Below are 26,315 nucleotides of genomic sequence, written 5' to 3'. Positions count from 1 at the left end.
CACAGAGCTTCACACTGTAAAACTGAGGCAATCACTGGAGCCAACAAATTATAAAGATTAAGTAGGAGGAAGAACCCAGGCAAAAAATTTAATGAGAGAGGCCAAGACTCGTTCAGAAGGGAGTCCTGGACGTGCACATCTGAGACTCTTGGCTCTTCTCTCTGCCAAGGCAGTTCTGAGGTCCAAGTTGGAGCCCAGGTGAAGGGAAGTAGAGGCCGTATCGCACATTAGGTTTTGTCAGACAGAAAGGAAGCAGGACCAAAGGAGAGACACGCTCATGGTGAGCGCTCCTGGGAGGCTACAGGGAAAGCCTCATCAGTGGGCCCAGATGCACATGACAATGACACTATCACTGAAAACAGCCTGTTGATGTAACAGATTCCTGGGGCTCCTTAAGAGGTTTTCTGTTTGTTTACGTTTCAAAATCCAACAGTTTCATGATGACGCTCCTTTAACTTTTGTCCTTCAGAAGCAATAAAAGTTCTAGAAGAAAGCGGTAGACGAGGGAGACCTTGAAAGGTCCAAGTCAGTCATTGGTTTACTGCCAACACGACTTTGAACAGGCATCTTGTTTGACAGTTTTATAGGAGCTGGGGTGGAAGTAAACACCACAGATCTGATGTGGAACATGTTTGTTACAGGTGCTTTATTGGTGTCGAAAAGGGCTTCAGTCACCAGGATAAATTAGTCCTAACGACTGGCTGGTAAAGCTGTTGATGGGATGGACATGCTAAGAGATGGAGGCTGGGAGATCATTTACAGCTGAGACCATCATTTACACTCGGGGCAAAAGGCTCTGAAAACCACTGCAGCCTTGGAAATGAGACCATTATTGTGCTAGTTCATCAGAAATAAGAGACCTCACGAAGGCACTAAAATGGTTGAGGAAGCAGAATTATCTGACGTCACAGGAACGGCTTGGCAAAGCTCAGAGCAATTCCAAACGCCAGGGGAACACTCCGTGACTGGGAAAATGACTTGCGGTACTTTAGAAAAGAGTAAAAATTTATTTTTGTGAGTCAAAAATAAGAACTTATATTTCAAGACATTAGAGCAACTCTCCCCCTCTCACCCACACCCGCCCCGTTTCATCTCTGGTGAGGGAGGGATGCCGCATTCTATCCTGGGCAGTGGAGCATTTCAAGGCAAGAAGGTACTGCTGGTGGTAACGCTTCCCTTTGAAGCTTAATTCCACTGTAGTGAATTGTGATGCCCTCAAATGCTCGGAAGAAATGCCTGGAAGCCTACAACAAGCAATTAACACAGAGAGGCATTTTCCCCTTTTATAGATGCCATCGAAAATAGCCTCAAAGAAAAGAGCCATAAGCACTGAAAGCACGCTGTGTCAGAGCTTGGACTGTCATGTTTTCTGAACTCATGAAAATGCACTGATCCCTAAGAAGGTAACCTGTCTCTCTTCCCTTCTCTAGGTGGGGAGAGAAAAGGTAGGAAAACGGTGTGAGATCAGAACTTCCTGTCAGGGAAAGAGTGACAAAGGCTACTGAAAGAAAAATGCCTCCTGTGCACAATTTCCCCTTTACTGGCTGCATTAGCAGGAATGTTCTTATATTAAGAGGAGACACATGTGATGTTGCAAGAGACCTGGATTTTGAAAGAATGGCCTGGACCCTCTGGAGGTCAGACAATTGAGTATTTGTATTAAATATCTGGGTCTTAAATCTGCACTCTTACCTGCTAATCCTGAGTTGAAAACCACTGTGGGTGAAGACGTCCCGGGCAGCGGGGGTGCAGAGGGAGGAGGGGGGGGCAAAGGGGGAGTCGGCACAGTCTCAGCTGCAGGACCCGGGAGAGGAGGCGGGGGCGGAGGGGGAGGCGGGGGAGGGGGAGGGGGAGGCGGGGGAGGGGGCATAGGCGGCGTGGCTGGACCATTTCGCGCTAGCAAAAGAAAAGAAACAAATCGACTTTGAAAACAGGGGAACGGTTTTTCCTGCAATATGCCATGTGTACATAAAGGACCTGAAAACAAACACTGAGGAGGACAAAGGGTTTTTTCCCCAAAGACTACAAAAATGTCCTCGGTAACAAATGGGGAACATTCTGTGCCATGTGTGAAATGAAGACGTATACCCTTCATCTCAAAAGGTAAAAGTTCTTAGAATCAATCAATAAAAGAAATGCCAACAGAAACAGACAAAGGACATAGATGAACCGTAGGTAAAAGAAGTACAGATATCCCAATGCTCTACCTCAGCTCTCTCGCCAAGGCTTCCTACCTGCTTCAGGTGTGTCTGACAACAGAGGCAGTGGTGGGGGAGGAGGGGGCAAGGGTCCCGAGGCGGCAGCCCCCGTCACTGGCCCCACAAAGTCACCCACCGCCACTTCGGACCCCGTGGGCAACGTGCCAGAAGCCACGACCGGCAGGATGGCGATGTCCCCATCCCCTTTCTTCTGAATTTTAATGGTCCCTTGTTTCTCCAGCTCATGAATCTTTTTTTCTAGGGTAGACTGTCTTTGAATGGCTTCTTCTTTCTCTTTGACCATTTTCCTTAATGTGTGAACCTGGGTATTTGCATCTTTGTAGATTTCCTGCAAAAAAAACCCATGGTCAAGAGTTGGTCTTCACATGACATTCGTGCCTATTACCGTTAGATTGGCAAATTGAGAATAAAGAAAATAACAAAAAAAAAAAAAGGAAAAAAAAAAAGGATACTTATTTTATATACACACACACACACACACACACACACACACACACACACAGGAATTCTATGGAACTCAGCCAGAACTTATAAAGTCCCATTCGTTATCAATTGTTCACTGGTAATGCATGCAATACATTCTAGCAGTTGTTACTGTTGAGGTAATTCTTTCCATTAATAAATATAGCTAAGTCAGTTTTCCCCACAGGTGAGGAGGAACAGGGCAGAGATGACCCAAAAATAATTTTATAGCTGACTGTGGAATATCCTGAGGGTATTCTGGTGGTGCAGCATGTTTTCTTTTCACTTTTGTTAAAATTCATTTGTTACTCCTAGATACATATCAGCTAACAGTAGACAAAAGGTCCCTAAATCAGACTTGGACCGAAGTCAGACTGGGATTAAAAATCTGCAAATCATGGAATAATCCACTTATGAGTAACCAGCGGCTGACTGTTTTGAATGGATTTCTCTGGCCTTCACAATGCCCCCTTGACCAAGCTCGGGACAGCAACTGTTGTAACGTTTTCCAAAACAGGCCAATGTTTCCCTCCACTAATTCCTTATTTCTGTCTAGGTTCTTCACAGAAAACAAAGAAGTTACAATTTTCAATTCAAAGGCTGTCCTGGTTCCTTTTATAAGGGGTCCACAGAGGTTCCAGTGGAAGGAGTTTATGGAACCCACTTGCTGGGCCTTACACACGTGATTTCTCACCACAAACCTCCAGCAGGTAGGGAAACATTCTTCACACCCTGTCTATTATTAACAATCTGAGAGTCTGAACTTGAATTGAGTCCATATGCTACAACTCTGTCTCGATGCAGTGCCAGAAAATAAATTTCCTAGAGTTAACTGTAGGACCTGTCAGAATATCAAGCAACACACACAGACATGATAACTATCACATAAAATGTGCCACGTCATTAACGGCCGTGTAAAGGCAAGCCATTTGCCTAAAAGCCCTCCAGGCATTTTGGTGTTTTTATGTTCAAGCACATGGATGGCGCTCCATAAATACCTGACCTGTAAGGTAAAACTGAAGCCAAACAAAATAGCTGGAATTATCTGATAATAAAATGGACTGATTTTGCTTTTGACGTTTTTCTTTCTCTCTCTCCTTTTTTTTTTTTTTTTTTTTTTTGGTGAATGCCAGTAGGTCTTGTCTATGTTGTGATTTCACCGTTTCCATGGCAACTACCAAATCTGGTTTCAAGCAGAAGCAAAGCAAAGAAATACAAAGAAGTCCAAGTCCTAAGAAAAATAAATAAGGGGCATGAATTAAATCCATGCTGTGTTTTTATTTCCAACCAAACGGGTGATCCACAGAATTCACTCAGACTCGTCCAGATGGGAAAATACTGTTGCTCCCAAAACCTGTGATAAGGAAGTAATGAAGCCCCAGCATTGGAATGCACACATATGTGAAGACATACGCTAACTATGTGTACTTTTCATTTGAGTTTCACCTCTGAAATGGTTCCAGTAAATATGCCGCATCCGTGCCTCCCTCTACTGTGAACATATGCGGGTCCTATCTACTAGGCTAAAGCTACAGCGCATGCCCTGCAGTGCCCACCTGGTGTGGCTACCATCATCACACGTACCCGAACAACATCCAGCTCCTTGTTCCTCTGCATGAGCTGCTTTTCCAGTTCCACGATCTTGGACATGGCTTCATTCTCTGTGTCTTGCAGTTTTTCTGACAACTGTAAAGTTTTGAAAGGGAAGATGTGTCACAACAAAGGATCATTCTCATCAGGTCCTTGGTTTTCAGAAAGTGTAGCTCAGAGACCACTAGGGGCCCATCAGAGTCCTGCATGTGTTCCCCAAGTTGTTTTCTGAAAATGTTAATATTTATAAGATGGTGCTGAATACATACTTGTTTCTAAGAGGAATTCATTTACAAGGGATCCTTAATAAGACCCGTAAGTCAGCTCCTTAGTGTTTTGACATACACAGTGTGTCTTTCTCCATTTCTGCAGGGGCCAGCGAACGTAGAGAATAGTAGGTGAGGGAGGAGGTCGAGTCACCTTTCCCTCCCTAAGAAAAGGCCATTAGGCAAAAGCTTTTGAAAACTGTTGACCCAGAAAACTTGGTTTTGTTGTTGTAAGTCACCAGTTGAAAAAATACTACTGCTTGTTTTGACTCAAACTATCCAAATAATAAAAGTCATTTTGGAGGGGTAGTTCAAATAAACAGGTGGTTACTACAATAGCAGGTTATGTAAGTATGGTCATGCAATGCCAGCTAAGGCTTCAGAGAAAGATGGGGTGAGCCATGAGTGAAGGTTACTTTCCACATAAGGCTCTAAATTGGGCACCTTCTGATTTCTTACATCTCACTGAGAATAATCACACATAAAGAAAATCAGGGAGGCAACGTAAAGAGGAAGAGTGGAGATTTATGCTGACCAAGTTCAGAATATAATATAAATATTTTAAGGGAAGAGACAAAAAGAGAAAAAGGAAGAGCCTATAAGTGCTCTCCTAAGCAGGTACCAACTGAGTCAGCACAGCACTTACAAAGGGAGGGCTTTTGGCAACTTGGCTAAACCACAAGCCATGAAGATGCCCCTTTTCAGACTGATGGGAAAAGAGGAAGGACATTAAGCACAAGTAATACTCTTAACTAAGAAAATGCAGAGAAAAATAAATGGACCGTTCAAAGAGAAAAACCACATCCTTCCAAAAAGAGACAATTCCTTTCACAATCAAGGACACTTTCAATCAGAATTCAGTAAAAGGATGTGGTCCTCACAATGTCTGGGTTTTAAGACACACCATATTCCTGTTCATTATACTGAGAGGACACTTCTTGCAAGAAGAGGATATATGGGAAAACTTGCTGATTTCCTTGAAAATGCTACCGTTGAGATGAAGCTATTTAGAACTTGAGTGCCCATGAGGCAGGAAAGTGAAGACCCGCATCATGAGGACACTAGATCAGCCCGTCCACAGCCTGCAGGGACATATTTGGTACAAGATGACTCACATTCAGAAGAAGATACTTCTTCACCAAACGGACATATTTTAGTTGCATTTCTCTTCAGGTAATGCCAATCTTCTAACTCTCCTGTTCTTATAACTAAGGTGGCCAGGGAATCTGGACGCAGCAGAAACTGAGCAGTGAACGAAGGCAATGGGTTCCACTTAGTCATAAGTAACATACCTGCCTTCGTTGAAAGAGCCCAGAATGGCTTCTGATTGCTCTCTAGCTCAAGTTGCATCTCATTCCTAGACTCCAAATCCTTTCCTTAACTGCCATAAAAGCTAACATCTGTTCTGCCTTGCACCTAGCTGAAACATTAGCCATTTTTCTTTTTCTGAGAGGTAGTTACATGAGAGATGTTTTCTTCCAGTTCTTCCACCCTCTCCAAAGCTGCATTCTTGGTTTCCGCGTCTTCCAGCAGAGCTCCCACATCAAACACGTTGTCCAGGTAAGCCTGAATCTGTACCTGCAGCTTGTCACTCTCAGTATGTTTCAGCTTCTAAAAATCAAAATGCAGGAGAACGTGGTGTTAGCATATCTGTGGAAACACAACATCATTACCCAAGAGCCTACATGTTTTTGTTTGTTCCTTCCAAGAGAGTTTTTTGTTGGTTGGTTGGTTGGGTGGGTGGTGGTTGTTTTTTTGGCCATGTCACGAGGCATGTGGGATCTTAATTCCCCAACCAGCTATGGAACCCGGGCCCCTTGCATTGGAAGCATGGAGTCTTAACCACTGGACCACCAGGGAAGTCCCCCAAGAGAGGGTTTTGTATCTCATTCTCCTTAAGAGACCTCTGGAGTAACCATCTAAGAGGGTACCATCAGATTACTTTCTGGTGCTTACTGTCTCCCAAATACACACACATTTCCTCCCTAATCCTTCCTGTAGATATATTCCCCATGCAGATATATTCCACCCTAAAACATTTTTGATGCAGGTGAAATCAAGATAACAGAAAAATCAAAAGGGAACAACAGGGCTTCCCTGGTGGCGCAGTGGTTGAGAGTCCGCCTGCCGATGCAGGGCACATGGGTTCGTGCCCCGGTCCGGGAGGATCCCACATGCCACGGAGCGGCTGGGCCCGTAAGCCATGGCCACTGAGCCTGCGCGTCTGGAGCCTGTGCTCCGCAACGGGAGAGGCCACAACAGTGAGAGGGAACAACAGTCACAAGCAACATAAAACTTGAGGGGTATCTGTGTGGTAGAGGAGATTAGAGTGGGTGGTATCTTGCTTGGGTAGTGATGGTAGTTCTGGTTGAGGGTGAGGGGTACATGGGAGTAGAGCAAGACACTGATACAGCATATTAGACTCGGGGATTATTTTAGCACTAGTTCCTAGAACCCATCCCCCATAATTACTTGGCTAAGACACTCCCCCAACATGAGAAGTTCAGGGCTCCCAAAGCACAGATCAGGAACCTTTCCCCCATTCACTGCATTCTAGGGCCAGGCATCCCAAAGGAAGTCAACTAGCTCTAAGGTAAAATTAGAGGTCAAGTAAATCAGTCAATCCTTCTTACAAGTAGCATAAGTCATGTCTTTCCCTGGGGAGCAGATGAGTGGTTAGAATAATATCTGGCACATGGATGATGCCAATACACATTTACTGAACAAGTCAATGATGACTTACAAGGTTGGGTTTTTGTAAACTAATGAAGCATTTATATATTATATGCTTATGTTATTATTCTTCTAACCACTTCTATCAAAGACTGGAACCAACAGACCAGGAAGTTAGAGAAATACAGAGTTTTGGTAAAAAATCAAATTTTTAAGAGGAATTCTACTCTACAAATAAATTCTCAGGACAACAGATTTTCTCCTAGGTCTAATCTAGAATTCTACATCTTAGCTGTCTTGAAGAGAGTATGTTCCATCTTAGTTTATGAGTCAGAACCGAAAAAAAAATTCTGAACAAGGGCAAAGCCTAGAAAAGAAAATGAAGAAGCAGCTTAGCAGGATTTTTCACAAGATTCACAGTGAGTAACAGGCGCTGATGTTACTACCTGTTATTGTATCCTGGCGCCTGAAATGAGCTCTGTGCAGCCACAACAAAACTGACCCTAAAACCCCATTAGGAATACACCCAACTTTCATTCAAATATTGCTACTCTCAGGACATGTGGAGAAAGAGAAGAGAGGAACCCTGATTTCAAAGTAGAAACAAACTGTTGAATACAATATTCTGTCAAAGATATTAGTCATTCTTTAAATAGGAAAGCAATTCAAACAAACTTTTCAATGGAAATCTTCCATGGTTCCACCTGAGTAGAGTCTTTAGACAACATTAGGCCAGTCTACTCGAGGGCAGCCCAGCTGGTCTGATAAACAAGGCCATGAGCTCAAGAGTAACCAACTCTGCAACTCCACTTTGTGATAAACTGAGGGTACCCCCTGTGTAATCCCTGGCTTCACTCGAAAGGGAGATGGGCAGGTGAGCTCTGGAGATGTTCAAGGGAAGTATTTCTATTTTCTTCACTGTTAGAAACAGGCTTGAAATTGAGGTCAACAATTCTTGCCCTATTACTAGTGGCCTTTCAAATTCAAGCAAATCATTCCCTACACAGAAGGGAAAACAAAACTGCCTGAGTCAAAAGACAAGGGCACATCCTGTGCACACACAGCTACTTAAGTCTGTTTATGATTTTCACATCAACTTTGTTTTTTAGGCAAAGAAGTTCAGGGAACTGGCTGAGCACTTCTGTAAGGGAGCAAGAGAAAGAGAAACTTTAGATCCCTCTTCTCTCAAGAACTAAGAGCAGAATTTCTAAAGACACAAACACTTTAAGCAGAATTTAACAGCTACATGAGGAAGTCTCTAGTGTCCACTTCCTCATTATTTTTTGATGCTCCAAGCATTTATTCATTACTCTACAGCAGTCTTGGTTTGACTTTCCCAGAGCAGATGGAGTCCAAAGAGTAACTAAGAATGCACATTGCCCAGCAGCCCGGATGAAGGGTATAATGAGACTTGACCCAGACAGAGTTGAAGCAAAGGAAAGCTGCAGCAAGGCTCTAAGAAGTTATTTGACTCCAGTACTAAAAGGCTGCTGGCAGAAGACAATAGGCCCTAGGAGGTCTGCAAGAATCCAGTTTCTCTGGCAGATCACATCACTCAGATTGGTTCTTTTAACTAGCAGTACAGCACCTGATTGCATGGAGCCTTAAGTGTTCTTTGGTCATTATGGAAGTGCATCTTTGAGGGTAGGCAATAAATCAAGTCTCATAATGCAACTAAAGGTTACAGCTATACTTACATCCAAGTATTCATCCAGGCCTAACTTGGTAAATTCATATTGGAGGTGAACTCTGAAATTCATGTCTTCTACTGAATGGACTACAATATTAATAAACTGCATAGAGGCCACCTGAAATGAAATTGTCAACAGGTTAGATGAGCTCCAAACTTGTTTTCTCAGTTTAATCATAGCCACATATTTTCAATTTCACAAATCTAAGCTCACTTACCAATTTCCTTTTCCTTTGTTTCATTGGGTCTTTAAAAATATTTTACAATTTTTAAAAATTCAAAAGTTTTAGAGGTACCACAATAAGATACCACTTCATATCCACTAAGATGCTATCATCAGAAAGAAAGATAATAACAAGTGTTGGCAAGGATGTGGAAAAACTGGAACTCTCATCCACTGCTGGTGGGGATATAAAATGGTGTAGCCACTTTGAAAAGCTTGATAGTTCCTCAAAATGTTATTCAGAGTTACTGTGTGACCCAGCAATCCCACTCCTAGGAATATACCCAAAAGAAATGAAAACATACATCTGCATAAAAATTTGTACACAAATGTGCATAGTAGCATTATTCATAATAACCAAAAAGTAAGGGGGAAAACCCCCAATGTCCATGAGCTGGTGGATTACACAAATGTGACTGCATTCATGTGAAATATCCAGAATGGGAATATCTATAGAGACAGACAGTAGGTTAGCAGTTGCCTAGGACTGGGGGTGGGAAAAATGACCGCCAATGGGTACAGGAATTCTTTGGGGGTGGGGGGAGGAGGCGGCAACAAAATGTTCTAAATTAGATTGCAGTGATGATTGCACAACCCTACAAATATGCTAAAAATACACTGAACTGAGCACTTCAGATGTGTAACTTGGATGGTATGTTAATTGTATCTCGGTAAAGCTGTTTTTAAAAAGCCTTATAGGCATACAGAACACACTCAGTTATTATCAGTACATCGTAGAAATGTGATAATTATTACAACGAAGAACATTTAAATCACCTGTAATCACACCACAAGGTAATCACTTCTAAAAATTTTACTGTGGGCCCCGCCATACCAACAAGACAGTAACAGAGCTTCTGACCCATCTTTCCATTTTAAACAATCAACCAGTTTCTATTGCATAAAAGCCCTGGATTTGCTACATTCTCCCCACAACTGCATCAGTGGCTCTGATCTGCCACAGAGAAAACCAGTCCCCAGCTTAGTAAATAACAGAACAGAGTTTAACGTATCTATTTTGTTTTCAATAGGGACAGTCAGTTTATTTACAGTGAAAATATCTCACTAATGCTTTCCCCCTATGGTTACCCAGAGACGTGCAAGGAGGTATGACTGTGGGACCCACATTCACACTTACTCTGAAAACTGCCTCCCTCTTCCTCTCTCCCCCAAACCCCACTTTTTTTTATCTTGTTTAAATTGTTTTTCTCGAGTTAGATTCTCCTTTGAGTATATGTTATCCATTGGGTATCTGTGGAAGATGTGTAAACTCTCTAGGTTACATGAGAAATCTATCACCATTTACTAAAAAATTACGTCAGTTGCTATGGCTCAATAAACTAAAAAAGATTTTGTCACTTTTTTGTTTTCTTTTGCCCACTAAAAAAAATGTAAATACATAGAAGGGTCTTGTGCTACATTTGAAGCAGTTATATTATGTTTTACATGGAATATGTTGTTAGGGAAGTTGTGCAACTTAATTGCATTCCCAAGACAGTTTATGAAAAGCCTCATTTTCTGGAAAAAACAAATATGGCTAGATTTTGGCATCTTTCCATTTCTCTTCTAAAGCAGGTCTAAGTGATCTATTGAGTGTTATACTATGCCGAAGAGGCAACTATTTGCTAGACGGCACATGACTCGAGCACACATATAGTATATCCATACACTAACAGCCTCTAAATAAGATTCTCCAATGCATGTTCATAGGAATAAATGAACCGACAGGAAATATGCTCTCATTTGTCAACATTGCAAGTGTTGTAAAGGGCTTAACATCACTATAATTTCAGTGGAAACTCAAATGGCAGAGAGATCTGGTAGGTATGATAAATGAGTGAAGTGGGCCATGTGTAATACAACAGGGAATGGTGTGGACTGTGACAGACTGGAAAGGCTATCTTCAGACTTAAGGAATAGGGACCACTTGGCTCCAGCAGCTGATACTCTATGAACAGGGACCTAGCGTTACCAGAACTTTTTAGTTCTCAGGAAAATCAGAAATCTGTCATTTAAGGCACAATTTTCAAATTTGTTAATGGAAGGACATCACTGTCAGACTAAACTCACAAGCCTGTATGTATGTTGGCTTCAGCCTGGGAGGCTCCGGTTTGCAATGTCAGCTCTAAAGGAACAAATAAGTTCCCCCTATGAAGGCAGAGGAAAGATCCTGGTCAGGTGAGCCAGGGCATGACTTCTTTACATATTTGTCACCAGTGCAAAAGTTAGCCTTAAACTCTCCAAAAAAATCCCAATAACAAGAACGAAAAAGTCAATGTAAAAGTATTCCTTGTTTCAAATTTATTTTTTACCTTTTGAAAAAGTACCTATACATATGCTTTATGGAACAGAAAAGCTCTGTAAAAGATTTCAACCGATACTGATTTGGTAAGGGGCTGAAGACTACAAAGTATATAAAATTTGAGGACCCAGAAAACATTTTTCATATAAAAGCGTTAGAACTCTGCAAAGCTATGTTCCATGTTTTATCATCACTGAAGCAATTCAAATGAAAACTGCCTGGCATCCCAAGCACAGGTTTTAGAAGACTTGACGACAGAAGAACTGAACAGAATATCTGCTCCAGGCTAGAAGGGATCTGGGAAATTAAGCCCAAGTAAAGAATCTCCTGGGTCCAGAAGTTTCCAAGGTCAACTGAATTAGGTCAAAGAAAGCAGACCTGGGTGTACTCAAGGGTAATCTGGCTCTGGAAATTCTCTACAGTGGATTCCACCTTCAGTCCAGGATTAAGATCTAGGTACATAGATTCAGAAGTGCTCACACTCCTTTTGCTTTTTGTACCTGAAGATGACAGTTCTGCCGCTGAATCACACATGTTTGCATGTGATTTACCCTGCTAAGGAGACCTGCAGTATGATCACACCCTCACAGAATTACTAGAGCAGGAAATCAAGGGAGGAAAAAAACAATCACTGCTATGTTGGGGTATATATACCGTCAGTTCTACAAACCAAAGCACTTCAGTCTTTGAGAATACAGTCTGGAGAAAACCACTGGCTGGGGTGTGCAAAAGGCAGAATGGTTAACATTCTTGGTTTCTAATTTAAGGATTCTTATGAGCACTATTGACAGCTAAAGCTGGCTCTTGCAGGCATTTGTGCCAGGTGTTAACTTCCTTTTCCCAAATGCATGGCTTCACCCTTTGCTATAAATACAGTTGACCCTTGAACAACATGGGTTTGAACTGTGTGGGTCCACTCACACGCAAATTTTTTTCAATAGCAAATACTAGGTACCACACGACTCACAGTTGGTTGAGTGTGCAGACACGGAACCGTGTAAGCAGACAGCCAACTGTAAGTTAACAGGCGGGTTTTCCACTGTAGGGAAGGTTGGTGCCCCTAACCCCCCGCATTGTTCAAGGGTCAACAAGAATACTGTAATCAGTACTTCTGGCCTTTACTATAGTGTATACATAAAGAATAAAACCGCAGGTAAATGCCATAAAGGTAAAATACAGATTAAAAGAGCAAGTCTAAATTGGATCTTTAGCATATTAAACTCAGTTTCCTATCCTTTATAACATATAATACATATGTATGTATAATATATAAATATAAATGGAGTTAGGAAATAACTGCTAAAAACTGAGTTTGCTTTATTGAAAGTCGTACTGAAATAACTCACCATAAAATCTATGTTATTGTCCTCATTTCTGAAATGTTCCATCAACTTCTCAAAACGCTGTTTTTCTCCACAAACCTGAAACACACATTATCATCATGCACGTGAAATTCCAAACATAAGCACTCCAAAATTAGATGCAGAAATTTTAGCATTAATAATTATTTCCAGAACATCTTTTTTTTTTTTTCCTCTCTCGCAGGCTATTTACTTCTCTTCCTATAGTTAACACACAAACAGCAAAGTGAGCCAGGACCAAAGCTCACCCTTGGTTTCTCTTGCATGTTCTCTTGCTGTTTTGAAATCCATACCGAATGTGCTCTTTTTTCACTGGTCATCTTTGTTTGTCCCACCAATCCTTTTAGCTGACATTCAGAATCCCAGAATGTTGTTTATGGTTACGAAGAAAAAAAAAAAAAAAAGACCATCCTTTTCCTTTTTACAAGAGTACTTTTGAAACAGACATGCTAAAAGATTTTAATAACTTTGTATTTAAATTATTTGAGAAGCAGATTCAAAATGTTCATATCATGTCTAACCAAATCAAATAATTTTAAGCATAAACTACAACACAAAAACTCTGGGAGGCTATCTAACCCATTCAAGGTGGGTACAGAAATTTGCAGTAATCTGTAAAGCAGCACTCCAGAGGCCTGAAATACACACATTCAGCTTGAATTAATGCTTTTGCTGAACAGGTGAAATAAGCAGATAAAATACTGTGAACTCCAGAGCCGCAAGGTATTCTGCTTATACGTGGAATTAAATACATGGAGTTAAGAACACAGAGTCAAAGAAAGATTTGTACCAAATAACGACTCTCTGGAGACTTATGCCCCAAAAAATCAAAGGATGAACTTTAATTCTTTCAGTGTCCTTGTCTACCTTTTTTGGAGCAAAGACCTAAACCCACTGATTGATTCATTCCACCTTCAGAAACTATTTGCCCGGACACCCGTGGGCTCCTTGTTATGTTAGTAAGACACAGTCTCTGGTCTTAACATTTTTTGTGAATTTAATCCAGGTTTCACATGCTTAACGAAATTTTCTGATTCCCTTTGTGGTCTTAGGAATACTCAGGCCAATCCTAAAGATTTCTCCTAAAATGATATTTCATAATGCTATAATGCAGCCATTTAATTCTGTCATGTTAAATTCCGTGTGTGTGTGTGTGTGTGTGTGTGTGTGTATACACATACAGACACATACATTTTGGTGAAGAGAATGTCCAATGAAGGTAGGAATTTTATGTTTTGTTCCTTACTCTATCCTCAGCATCTAAAACAATGCTTATTAGCATGTTGTAAATTCTCAATATTTGTTGAATTGCACTGAATAGAGGATAAACAAGCAATTATGTTAAAATACTCCATTCCATTATGGTTTATCACCGGACATTGAATATAGTTCCCTGCGCTACACAGTAGGACCTTGTTGTTTACCCATCCTATAATAGTTTGCATCTGCTATATTCAATATCCAGTGATAAACCATAATAGAAAAGAATATGAAAAAGAATGTGTGTGTGTGTGTATATATATATATAAATAACTGAGTCACTTTGCTGTACAGCAGAAACTAACACAACATTGTAAACTATACTTCAAAAAAAAAATTTAAAAAAAAGAAAAAAATACTCTTAACGAAAGGGTGAATGACTTACTACTACTCCCCATGATGTTTTAGAGCGAAACAAGAAGCCTCAGACCTCCGTCGACAGGGACTACGAGTCAGTCTTTAGTAGTGGTTCCTGTGCCTTAACCGTGTGCTGGGAATGCTAAGATGCAGCTCCCACCTTTGAAGGACTTCTAGTCTCAAAGCAACTTAATTTTCTCAACAGATTCAGACCACAGTTTACTATATTCTGATGACAAGTTCCCATTTATCTATACCCACCTAAACAAAAAATAATTATAGACGATAGGAACAGTGCATGGGCCGGGTCTGGAGGAAGGGAAGGAGGCTCCAGACGGCAGAGTTTAAAAGAAAGCCTTTAAAAGACACGTGTGTCCAATCCCACCCCAGAGAGCCCAATGCAGGAGGCCCAGGTGGAGCTGGGGTGACATGGGCAGGTACATTTGCAAAGCACTAAAGACCATTCTGATGCTCTGCAAAAGCTGAGAACCAGAGATTTAAAGGATGCCATGTTCAGCCCCGGGGCCCACCTGCCCCTCTGGAAAATATGCACAAGTTCCTGGAAAAAAAGGTTTGTTGAATGGTGCACGGAAGTGCAGGACCAGCTCCCTAGACCGTGACATCAGTCACATCTTGTGCCCAAAGGCATACGTGTCTCTAGCCTGCAAAAAAAAAAAAAGCCCAATGGGTGAAAACTGGCAAGGCTTGGTATAGAAAAGGTTAGAATTACAACCTAAATTTTCTTTAAGAGAAACCTCAACATAAGAACTTGTTTCCCAGCAGAATAATTTACTTCGATCTGTTTTGGGAGGTGGGTAGCGACAGGAAAAAGGAAGAGAGGTGGCTCTGGGTGTGGGGACAGCTACCAGCTCTCCTGAGAAGCAGGCTGGGATTAATGTTCTGTTGAGCAGCTAGGCACTCACTGAACCAGGAGAGGCAGCGGCCATCAGTGAGCAGTGACGATGAAGACAATTCCTAGCAGGGCAAAGCCTTGCAAATCAAAGAATGTCAGAAACCTGCAAAGTACCCTGGGGAGTCTGGGGCCCTCAATTTATGAATGAGACTGACACCCAGACAGATCAAATATCTCCAACTTGATGAAACGTCCACACAGAGGTTAGAACCAGGTCCCCCACTGCCAGCCTGATGTTCCTTCCTTCACACAGCCCAGAATGTTCAGATAAACATATTCAAGATGATAGTAAAAGCACTCCAGAATTATCTGAGACACCAACAGAGATGGAAAATGTTATTATTAAAAACCGCAATCAGTGATCGCTTCGGCAGCACATATACTAAAAACCGCAATCAGGGACTTACCGGGTGGCACAGTGGTTAAGAATCCACCTGCCAATGCAGGGGACACGGGTTCGAACCCTGGTCCAGGAAGATCCCACATGCCTTGGAGCAACTAAGCCTCGAGCGCCACAACTACTGAGCCTGCACTCTAGAGTCCACGAACCACAACTACTGATGCCCGCGCACCTAGAGCCCGTGCTCCTCAACAAGAGAAGCCACCGCAATGAGAAGCCCTCGCACCGCAGCGAAGGGTGGCCCCTGCTCGCTGCAACTAGAGAAGAGCCCACACACAGCAACGAAGATCCAACGCAGCCAAAAATAAAAATTAATAAATGAAAATTTTAAAAAAACCCAATCATTCCATCAGGCATGCACTTGATGTCCGTGCACCTGACTCTCCCATGGAACTTCTAAAAATGGATGATTCTTAGGGTCTAAATCAGGACACACTGAATGAGAATCTCCATGGTTAGAACTAGGAATTTGTGCTTTTAAATAAGACTCAGATTTGTTGGACCAGCATTTAGAAACCAATGGCTTATACAGTATTAGACTAGCTGATTTAACCCTCAGCCTTTCTGACTACCAACTGTAAACTGGATAGCTACATCATTAACTCCACAACTCATTCAACTTCCAATTTAACTACACAAAAAAGAAATACAGTTACTATAACTGGGTGTCATAGGAATGCAGCAGGGATTCGTCCACTGTCCCTGCACTGGTACAATGAATAATAAGGTTAACTCCCGAATAATCAGGGATCGTGTCCAGGACATTAAGGAAAGTGGATTTTATACAGCCAAGGAAAGCACATGTGGGCAACAACAAAACTACTCAGATTGTTAATAGAAAGAGATGGCATCAACTCCAGAACAAGCAATATTAGATTAATTTTAAGCTGAGTTAAGATCCCAGAAGTCATAGTACTAGCCTGGTAGATAGGACTGAAATAGACATTAAGAGGAGCCTTGAATATATGCCTTTCTTTAGAAATCCCTCATTCCATCAACAGACAAATGCATGCTGAGAACATGTGCTATGAAACAGAGTATTAAATACCTTTAATCTTTAAAAATAATAGACTTCAATGTCTTCCAATTTACAGCTCCTAGGAACTTGGTGAAAAGGATCCAAATACATAAAACAACACGTTGCCAACATAGATGCCAGCTTGGGGAAACTGTGAAAGATTGACCACTCTCCTCATTCACTATAAGAACTAGAAGGGCCCCTCCTATCAGCTCCACCAAGTCCTTCTCTGTAAAGGTTTAGACTGCTCAATCTAAACTAATGAATTCAGGGTGGTACTTTCTGACACTGTTCTACAGGAACAGCATGGATTCCCAGGGCCCCCTTCATTTCTGCTGGGGGAAAAATAAAAGGAAGCATATGAACAAGATTCGTATTTGTTTCTATGTTACTTTAGCAATCATTAAACCAGAGTATACTACAATCCCACAGGAAATGGGAAGATGTGTTTGGGGAAGGTTGGTAAAAGTCGTGTCCCACATCAAAGGAAAGTTATCCTAGCTCATACAGCTCACATCTGGACCACCCCTGCACACTTGTTTCAAATAAGATCATCATGGCTGAACATGCCTCTTCTCTCCTTTGAAACGGCCTCATTTAGAAAATCTGATGAGGATGAAAACAACAAGACACTGATCCCGAATGATTTTCCGAATCTACACAATGGCCTTCGGGGGGTGTTCTCAAGGCCTCCATCAAACGTACAGGAGGGCCAGGAGCATGTTTGCACGTATATATTAGTGTACATTATAAACTGCTGCATATAACTTCCATCTGCCAACAAAGACCAGACAATATATGATCTGAAAACTTTCAAGTAAAACAACTGTACTATTGCAATTGAAACCTGTCATTTCTTGACTTTTCTCTTCACTGGTATTTCTCATTCCCCCGCTAGCTTTGACATCGGTTTCCTATATCAGTAACAAACTCCTATATCACTAGAGTAGGGAGAGTAGGGAGTGAATTTAAGAGACACGGCCATAGAAGGCTGAGCAGAGACTGGAGAGAAGCCTACTGCATTAGGAATTAGACTTCCACAGCCAGGGCCACCAGAAATAAAGTCAACAAGGCAGAAAGAAGTATATGCTTTGGAAAAGCATATATTCTACTGTAAACTTAAGAGGCACCTTCATGTATAAATCATTTATAAATCAGTCTCATGTGAATAAATTCACTGACCCTAATTAACAGTATGTCAAGTGAAAACACTCAGGCAGGGATCAATCCTGGACCACTTGTCTGCAAACACAGGCACCCATCGACCCATCCCTGTGGGGTCCTACCTAACACATCCAGCCCTCTTTGCACCTTTAAGCTCTAACACTGGTGGGGGGTGATGGGATATGAGGGCAGAAATGAGTCTATGTGGAGTATTAAACAGGGGCATAAAACCTAGGTTACAAGTCACAGTACCACCATTACCGCACTGTGCGCTTGGGCAATTCCGTGAACTTCCCTGGTTTTCACATCCATTGATTTGAGAACCTTAGATTACACTGTTCGTTGTGAAATCCTTTTCTAGGAAGCTGTAAGGGTTACAGAGGAAAGTGTTGGGGGTTCCAAGGATGGGGGCGCACCAGGGATGGGGGTCCTGGCAGGGGCAGGAAAAGCACAAATAAAGTTCTTGAGACTTCTATCCTCATTCATCCAACTTGCATTATTATACTGAGTTGCCTGGTAAGATTTCTTCTGGGGGACAAAAAAGATTCATTGAATGTTTTCATTGCTAATAAAAGTCTGAAAAAAATTCTCTCTCTCGGTATCTTGAAGCTCTAAAATTCTAATCTAGTCATGGCAATATAACATGATATTCCCAAGCAGACTGGCCTGGAAGCTCTACACACAGCAAATTTGGAGAGATGCACTCGGCTCTGCAGGCCCTGAGTACCAAGCTTGAAGGGCAAAGCCCTATCTCACGGCATCTTGGCTCTCTCTGCTTGTGAAGTGGATAAATCCTGCCCTGCCCAGATAAAACGGGCCACACCCAAGGCAAGCAAAGATACATTTTCACTTCAAGGAGAGCTGAAGCAAAAGCACAGCTCCTGCGAAAAAACAACTCAACCCTGTTCTCCAACATCTGTGAAAGATATTTCTGACCAGCGTCCCAAACCATTTGGATAAACCGGAGGCTCTGGAATGCAAAAGAGGCAGTGGCTTAAAGCGGCTCTAAAGGTGGGCAGAGTTTAGGGGATGATTTCCCTAAAGGCTAACAGCGGAGAAAAGATGGTTTTACAAAAGCCTTGTAATAAAGAGCATTATCTTGCTAGCCAGATGTTGAAATGAACAACAGACTGCCGTCCTTCAGCCATCTCTCCCTCCCCTTCAAGGTTAGTGACTGTCTTTGGCTTCCCCCAGCAGCAGCTCCCAGGGTACCACACAAAGTCTGCAGCCAGACTGAGGCCTGACTTACAAGGTGGCTATAAAATATGCTTCAGGGTTACTTATATAAAAATGAAAGGCCCCTCGCTTACGTGTTTCCTTCTTGCCCTGCTGGCGCCTGCCTCAGTACTTTCTTTTTCTCTTCTCACAATAGGCACCTATGATCCGCAGGGCTCCCTTCGGGAAGGCCCCGTTTTAAAGGCACCGTCTATTATGACTGATTAGACTACCCCTCTCAGGGCCTGCCAGGGAACAAAAGTTCCGTTTTCTTTTTGGGGTCCCATGAAGTAAACAGTTATTGCACCGTCAGTCCTAGGGGAAAGCATCTTTTACCTTCTATCAAGAGAACCAGCAGTCTATGGATTACTGACGCCATGGTGGCTCAACTTTTCTGGGGTGTTCTGTGGTTGTCGGGGTCTATTATCGTTTCCCCTGAGGTGACCAGACATTTCAAACACAGACACTGGGTGGCTGCCGTGTCAGAGGCTGACCACGCCAACCTGTTGCTGGCTCTCCCGTCTCCTTGGGATTTAAAAGCGGAAACGGTCATCAGATGGAAGCATTCGGAAACAAAACAACCTGATCTCACTCCACTGAAATAAAAACTAGCGAAAGCTAAACAACAATGTTTCTGCAATGGATCCTGCCTCCTCCCTCATAAATTAATAAAGCATTTGTAACCATCTTGGGCTGGCAGACATCTGATTACGAACCAGAGGCTTTGTCCACATAATGCTAAACACCCTCATGAAAACTTCAGTTACTTTTCCAGATGTTTCCAAATATCCAGATGTTTGGCATCAGGTACACAAAGCAACCAGATGACTGTTTTACTTCCCATGCATGTATTTTGCTGTACTGAATAAAGAATCCTGACATAGAAGCAAAGGGCTAGTAAAATCCCCAGAGGATAACTTGTTGACACACCACGCCTTAAATGAGAGATGCATTTTTATCACTCCCCTTAAAAAAAGATGGCCTTCATTAAATTCTAGAGAGTAAGGAAGGCTCCACAATACAATTCGTCATCAGTGACCTCTTTCGGAAATACTCCTAATGGTGGACTCGAATCTCTCTGGCTTCACTGCAAGACTCACATCTCTTGGTCATCAGTAAGGATACAGATTCTTACAAGGCTTCTATTCCTACAGGAAGGCCAAAGTACCTTCTAGTTCTTCAAAAAAGGCTGTTTTTTAAATTGGTAAATGATGAAGGCCTTCAGTCATCTCTGGGACAACTTGCCAGTCAGATCCCTCAACAGTAGAAAAAGGTCTATTTAACACTGCTTTATTACATTCATTTTTTCCTCTCCGCTTTGCCCTTTGAACACATACTCAATTTGGTCAAGCAAGGCAAGGGAGGGGACACAACGACACATTTCTAGTGGTCATCACGTGTTCACTAAACCACAGCAACAGCACATGGTAGGAGCTGTGTAAATCCTGTGGCATTCCCACCACAGACCTTGGGACCTGCTCAGGAGGCAAACGTCAACCCATGCTCTCTCCTCTTGCATGAATCACGACAAATCAAATTAAATCAAACAAAGATGTGCTAAGAATTCAGAGCCCTTGAAGACAAGGACTCTTTGTTTGCTAGATCAAAGACCTCAGCCCACAAGTAGGCAAATGCCTGAAGTTTGTCCACTGCTCCCTCCTAACTCGCATTTCACATCTCTTTTACTTTCTTCTGTGCTCTGCCCCAATTCTGGGTCTTCATCAGGAGGAACCTGCTCTTAGCTTCCTGTAACCACCTCCACCCGGCCCTGAAGTTTGTCCACTGCTCCCTCCTAACTCGCATTTCACATCTCTTTTACTTTCTTCTGTGCTCTGCCCCAATTCTGGGTCTTCATCAGGAGGAACCTGCTCTTAGCTTCCTGTAACCACCTCCACCCGGCCCTGAAGTTTGTCCACTGCTCCCTCCTAACTCGCATTTCACATCTCTTTTACTTTCTTCTGTGCTCTGCCCCAATTCTGGGTCTTCATCAGGAGGAACCTGCTCTTAGCTTCCTGTAACCACCTCCACCCGGCCCAAGGTGACAGCAGACAACAGACTGGGGCAGCAGTTCTTAAAGTGGGCTGTTTGAACCCTGAGGGCCCCTGCCACCCCATGACAGGGTCTCTGAGATCAAAACTATTTTTATAATAATACTAAGATGTTACTTGCCTTTTTCACAGAGTTAACATTTGCACTGGTGGTGCAAAAGCAATGGGAGGTGAATAAAACTACTGGTGCCTTAAAACAAATCAAGGCAGTAGCACCAAATTATATCAGTAATCACTGTATTCATCACAGCCATGCATTCTCAGCTGTTTATTTTTTAAAATTAAAAAAAAAATTTTCTTAATATTTTAGCCACACCGCTCATCATGTGGGATCTTAGTTCCCCGACCAGGGATCAAACCAGCATCCCCTCCATTGGAAGCACAGAGTCTTAACCACTGGAACACCAGGGAAGTCCCTCAGTTGTTTTTTTTAAAAAGCCAGTTTCACTTAAGAATACCCTTGATAATGCAATAAAAAGCATTAATTACATTAAATCACAACCCCTGAAAACACACCTTTTTAATATTCTATATGAGGAAATGAGATCCCTGCATAAAGCACTTTTGCTGCATATAAACGCATGGTTGTCTTGAGGGAAAGCACTTCTGTAATTATTCTAGTTGCAAGATTAACTAGCCACTTTTTCGTTTTTGTTTGAAAGAATGACTATTTAGTCATTCCTGGCTGTTATTTTCTTCAAAACTCAATTAAATGAACCTTCTACTTTAAAGGAAACAATTGACAATATTTGTTTCCCATGATAAAAATTAAGCTTTCAAGAAAAAATGAGAATTTGAAAACTTGTATCCACCATGAGCTTAACACAGCTTCCTAATATTTAAAGACTTTTCTGATAGGATTGGTGGCAATAATAACGAATGTGATTTTTTTTTTTTTTTTTTTTTCACTATGCGGGCCTCTCACTGTTGTGGCCTCTCCCGTTGCGGAGCACAGGTTCCGGACGCGCAGGCCCAGCGGCCATGGCTCACGGGCCCAGCTGCTCCGCGGCATGTGGGATCTTCCCAGACCGGGGCATGAACCCGTATCCCCTGCATCGGCAGGCGGACTCTCAACCACTGCGCCACCAGGGAAGCCCTCGAATGTGATTTTTAAAACTACTGCATTATAAGATGTGTCAATATTTAGATGATCTGGATAATTCAGAGAATTGCTATTTTCCAAGTGATCATTGCATATTGTTACAAAATTATACATACATTCAACAAAGTGGAAGATAAGCAAATAAATTTTAATGTAAGAGAGTGTAAGAAGTTCATTAATATGGTTTCAGATTCTACTTTGCAACTCACTTTTAAGAAACTACTACTTATCCAACCTTTGTATAGTATAGTATCAAAAATGAATATCCACTATTATCTGAAAATGCTGTTCAAAATAATTCCTTCTCCATCTGCACATTTTCATGGGGCTGGATTTCCTTTGACTACTTCAACAAAAACAACACAAGTGACTAAATGCAGAAGCAAACATGAGCATGTAGCTACCTTCTATTAAGCTAGACTCTAAAAGGTGTATAAAAATATAAAATAATGCCACTATTATAGACTGAATTGTGTCTCCACAAAATTCATGTTAAAGCCCTAACCCTCAATTCAACTCTATTTGGAAATAGGGCTTTTAGGAGGTAAGTAAGGTTAAATGAGGTCATAAGGGTGGGGCCCTAATCCGATGGGATAGGTGGCCTTATAAGAAGAGGAAGAGAGATCTCTCTTTACACAGACACACCTAGAAAAGGCCATCTAAGCACAAAGACAGAAGGTGACCATCTGAAAGCCAGGAAGACTGCCATGCTGGCATGGGGACTTTCCTCTATAACTGTCAGAAAATAAATTTGTTGTTTAAGCCATCCAGTGCACGGTATTTTGTTATGGAAGCCTGAGATGACTAAGACAACCACTGTTCTCACTGATTACTGGTTTCTTTTTTTAAGTTTTAGGGAGCAGGTGTTTTTTTTAATAGAAAAAGTTAACACATAATGAGTTTATTATGTTATTTTAAATGAAATTAAAAGTTTATCAAAATTTTATTTTAATTTTGAATATAGTAAATACCAATGCATAACTTACATTAACAAAAACTTTTGGGGGTCTTCAGTAATTTGTAAGGATGTAAAAAGGAGTCCTGAAGCCAAAAGTGTGACAACTACTGGACTAGAGAAACAGTCTCTTTATTTCTACAAAGACAATAAATTCTTTTTTTTTTAATTTTATTTTTTTATATAGCAGGTTCTTATTAGTCATCAATTTTTTTTTTTTTCCGGTACACGGGCCTCTCACTGTTGTGGCCTCTCCCGTTGCGGAGCACAGGCTCCGGACACGCAGGCTCAGCGGGCATGGCTCACGGGCCCAGCCGCTCCGCGGCATGTGGGATCTTCCCGGACTGGGGCACGAACCCGTGTCCCCTGCATTGGCAGGCGGACTCTCTACCACTGCGCCACCAGGGAAGCCCTAGCCATCAATTTTATACACATCAGTGTATACATCTCAATCCCAATTGCCCAATTCATCCCACCCCCACCCCCACCCCACCGTGGCTTTCCCCTCTTGGTGTCCATACGTTTGTTCTCTACATCTGTGACTCATTTTCTGCCCTGCAAACCGGTTCATCTGTATCATTTTTCTAGGTTCCACATATATGCGTTAATATACAATATCTGTTTTTCTCTTTCTGACTTACTTCACTCTGTATGACAATCTCTAGATCCATCCACGTCTCAACAAATGACCCAATTTCGTTCCTTTTTATGGCTGAGTAATATTCCATTGTATATATGTACCACATCTTCTTTATCCAGTCGTCTGTCGATGGGCATTTAGGTTGCTTCCATGACCTGGCTATTGTAAATAGTGCTGCAATGAACATTGGGGTGTATGTGTCTTTTTGAAGTATGGTTTTCTCTGGGTATATGTCCAGTAATGGGATTGCTGGATCATATGGTAATTCTATTTTTAGTTTTTTAAGGAACCTCCATACTGTTCTCCATAGTGGCTGTATCAATTTACATTCCCAACAGTGCAAGAGGGTTCCCTTTTCTCCACACCCTCTCCAGCATTTGTTGTTTGTAGATTTTCTGATGATGCCCATTCTAACTGGTGTGAGGTGATACCTCATTGTAGTTTTGATTTGCATTTCTCTAATAATTAGTGATGTTGAGCAGCTTTTCATGTGCTTCTTGGCCATCTGTATGTCTTCTTTGGAAAAATGAAAGACAATAAATTCTTAAAATCTAAAACTTGAAGAAGCAAACAAATGGATTTCTAATAGTAAAATGTCTTGCAAGATTGTTGGGAGTCAACCACACTATATAAAGAACAACTCATCTGCCATCTCTCCATGAAGAGGAAGTCACGCTATTCAGAGACAGGATAGGTTTCTCTATACAGAAAAGAGCTCTTCACCAGTTTACAAGGTAGGAAAAAAGAAAAAAGACTTTCCTTCAGTTCTTATGTTTAACAAGGCAAGGTGCAATCTCTGGCATTTACCAGGCTGGACTGCAGCAATCCCTAACTGTTCTCTGGTTGTCTCTGGGATGTGTCCACCTCTGTCACATGGAGGCTCATTACAAGGCTAGATTTTTTTCCCCCAAAGCCAAGTAAATGTTAGATTTCAAGCAAGAATATGAGAGAAATACAGAAACAGTTTTCTCCCACATGGTCTATAGGACATGCATTCCCCAAATTCAGGGAGAATCAGACTCAGTGTATCTGCCCAAATAAACAAATTTGTCCTGGAACACCTGACATGCTATAACATCAAACAATCAAGAACAAACATGCAAGGAGCCAAAAGATGATTATCTTTTACCAAAGCACTAACCATGCCCTTGCTACCTACCACACAGAATATACTCTTCCCTAGTTTTATACCTATTCCTGGAAAATACTTCAACATGGAAAATTCAGCATTGTTCTTAGTAGTGTATCAGCGAATCTGGGCTACCACATGTGTTGCTGGCATGAGTACTGGGGAAGGAACCGTTACTTTCCACGGCTAAAACCAAACTGCTGAAGCTATAGCTATAGCTCAGTGTTCCTGTGATTGGTCATTTCCACTCTGCAGTGACACAGAGCTGAGGGGGAAACTCTGTCCGAGAGCTCAACTTCATGCTCATATATAACATGAAAGAGTTGGGAAGGAGCCACATGCACCACTGTGGCTACGGACCTACTGTGAGCAGGAGCTGAACAGCCGAAACAATGACTCAAAAGCCCAGCCTTTGAAACACTGCCCAAGCCAGGATGCTTTCACAGACTAGACCTTCCTAGGGGCAGGTACCCGCAGTGTGCCCAGCACATGCAGCTCACTTCCTGGTTAGGGAAGCAGCAAACTCCTTTGACTATGGGTTTAGAGACTAATGCAGCCATTTCCAGGCAGTTATAAAAGGGAACTGGGGACTAAAATCACAGTGTAGCCTAAAACCACAGTGATCTATTTCTATCCTAAGCTTGTTACTATCTTACGAAACGGCCTTGCACATGTTACTTTTTGTTCGTGTTCATAAATTTTTGTACCTATCATTTTATTATCTAGGTACCTTGCTTTTATATCTGTAGTCAAAGAAGCGCTTTATCTTTCTCAGCTGTAACGCTTTGAATATACATATTACATAGGCACGTGTAGGCAAAATTTTACATAGAATCATAAAACTATAGAATTGGAAGGGATATAGAGGTCATTTGACTAACTTGTCTAAAGCAAGAACTTGCACCACAAGATACCAGACCCACCAGATATCCTCTTCTCCTCTTGACTACATCTGTGTTGTGCGCTTCATAAAGCACAAAGGCTCTTCTGAGCATCCTTCTAGCTCATTCTAGCCTGGTGCCCTTTGGAGTTCAACTCCTTAGTACAATTCTATTCTCTACTTGGAAAAAACACACACACACAATTCCCAGTCACCTCTGTTTAAGCCTGTTCTCTCATTCATTATCTTCAGTTCAGAACTAAGAATCTGACCTTGGACATTTTACCATCACTAAAAAAAAATTAACTTAATAAAAAATCAAAGTTAATTTTCTTCACCCGAAAAAAAATTCCCAGATCTTATTTGTTCATTGTGGCTGTGCTTCCTTCTTCTTAATTAAATGTATGCTGTTTGAATAGATGCTTGCTCTCCAATTATGTCCATCCCC

The 26,315-nt window shown here is 41.8% G+C and overlaps 1 protein-coding gene across 6 annotated transcripts in view; it reads right to left on the bottom strand.

Moving 5' to 3' along the window:
* FMNL2 (formin like 2) overlaps nucleotides 1-26,315 on the bottom strand; it is a 304,570-nt gene that overhangs the window by 24,557 nt on the left and 253,698 nt on the right. For all 6 annotated transcript variants that reach the window (XR_013828794.1, XM_079924756.1, XM_079924753.1 and 3 more), the window contains exons 10-15: nucleotides 12,772-12,846; nucleotides 8,908-9,018; nucleotides 5,999-6,148; nucleotides 4,266-4,367; nucleotides 2,235-2,547; nucleotides 1,693-1,896 (exon numbers count right to left, since the gene is read on the bottom strand). Coding sequence is in view for 5 of the 6 variants with exons in the window: in XM_079924756.1 (XP_079780882.1) it covers nucleotides 1,693-1,896; nucleotides 2,235-2,547; nucleotides 4,266-4,367; nucleotides 5,999-6,148; nucleotides 8,908-9,018; nucleotides 12,772-12,846 (955 nt within the window). In the remaining variant the exon portion in view is untranslated. The remainder of the gene's footprint in view (nucleotides 1-1,692; nucleotides 1,897-2,234; nucleotides 2,548-4,265; nucleotides 4,368-5,998; nucleotides 6,149-8,907; nucleotides 9,019-12,771; nucleotides 12,847-26,315) is intronic.

Source organism: Stenella coeruleoalba, assembly GCF_951394435.1.
Source record: "Stenella coeruleoalba genome assembly, chromosome: 6".
Taxonomy (NCBI): domain Eukaryota; kingdom Metazoa; phylum Chordata; class Mammalia; order Artiodactyla; family Delphinidae; genus Stenella; species Stenella coeruleoalba.
The sequence above is the reverse complement of the archived record's forward strand: the minus strand, read 5'-3'. Positions and strand labels throughout refer to the sequence as shown.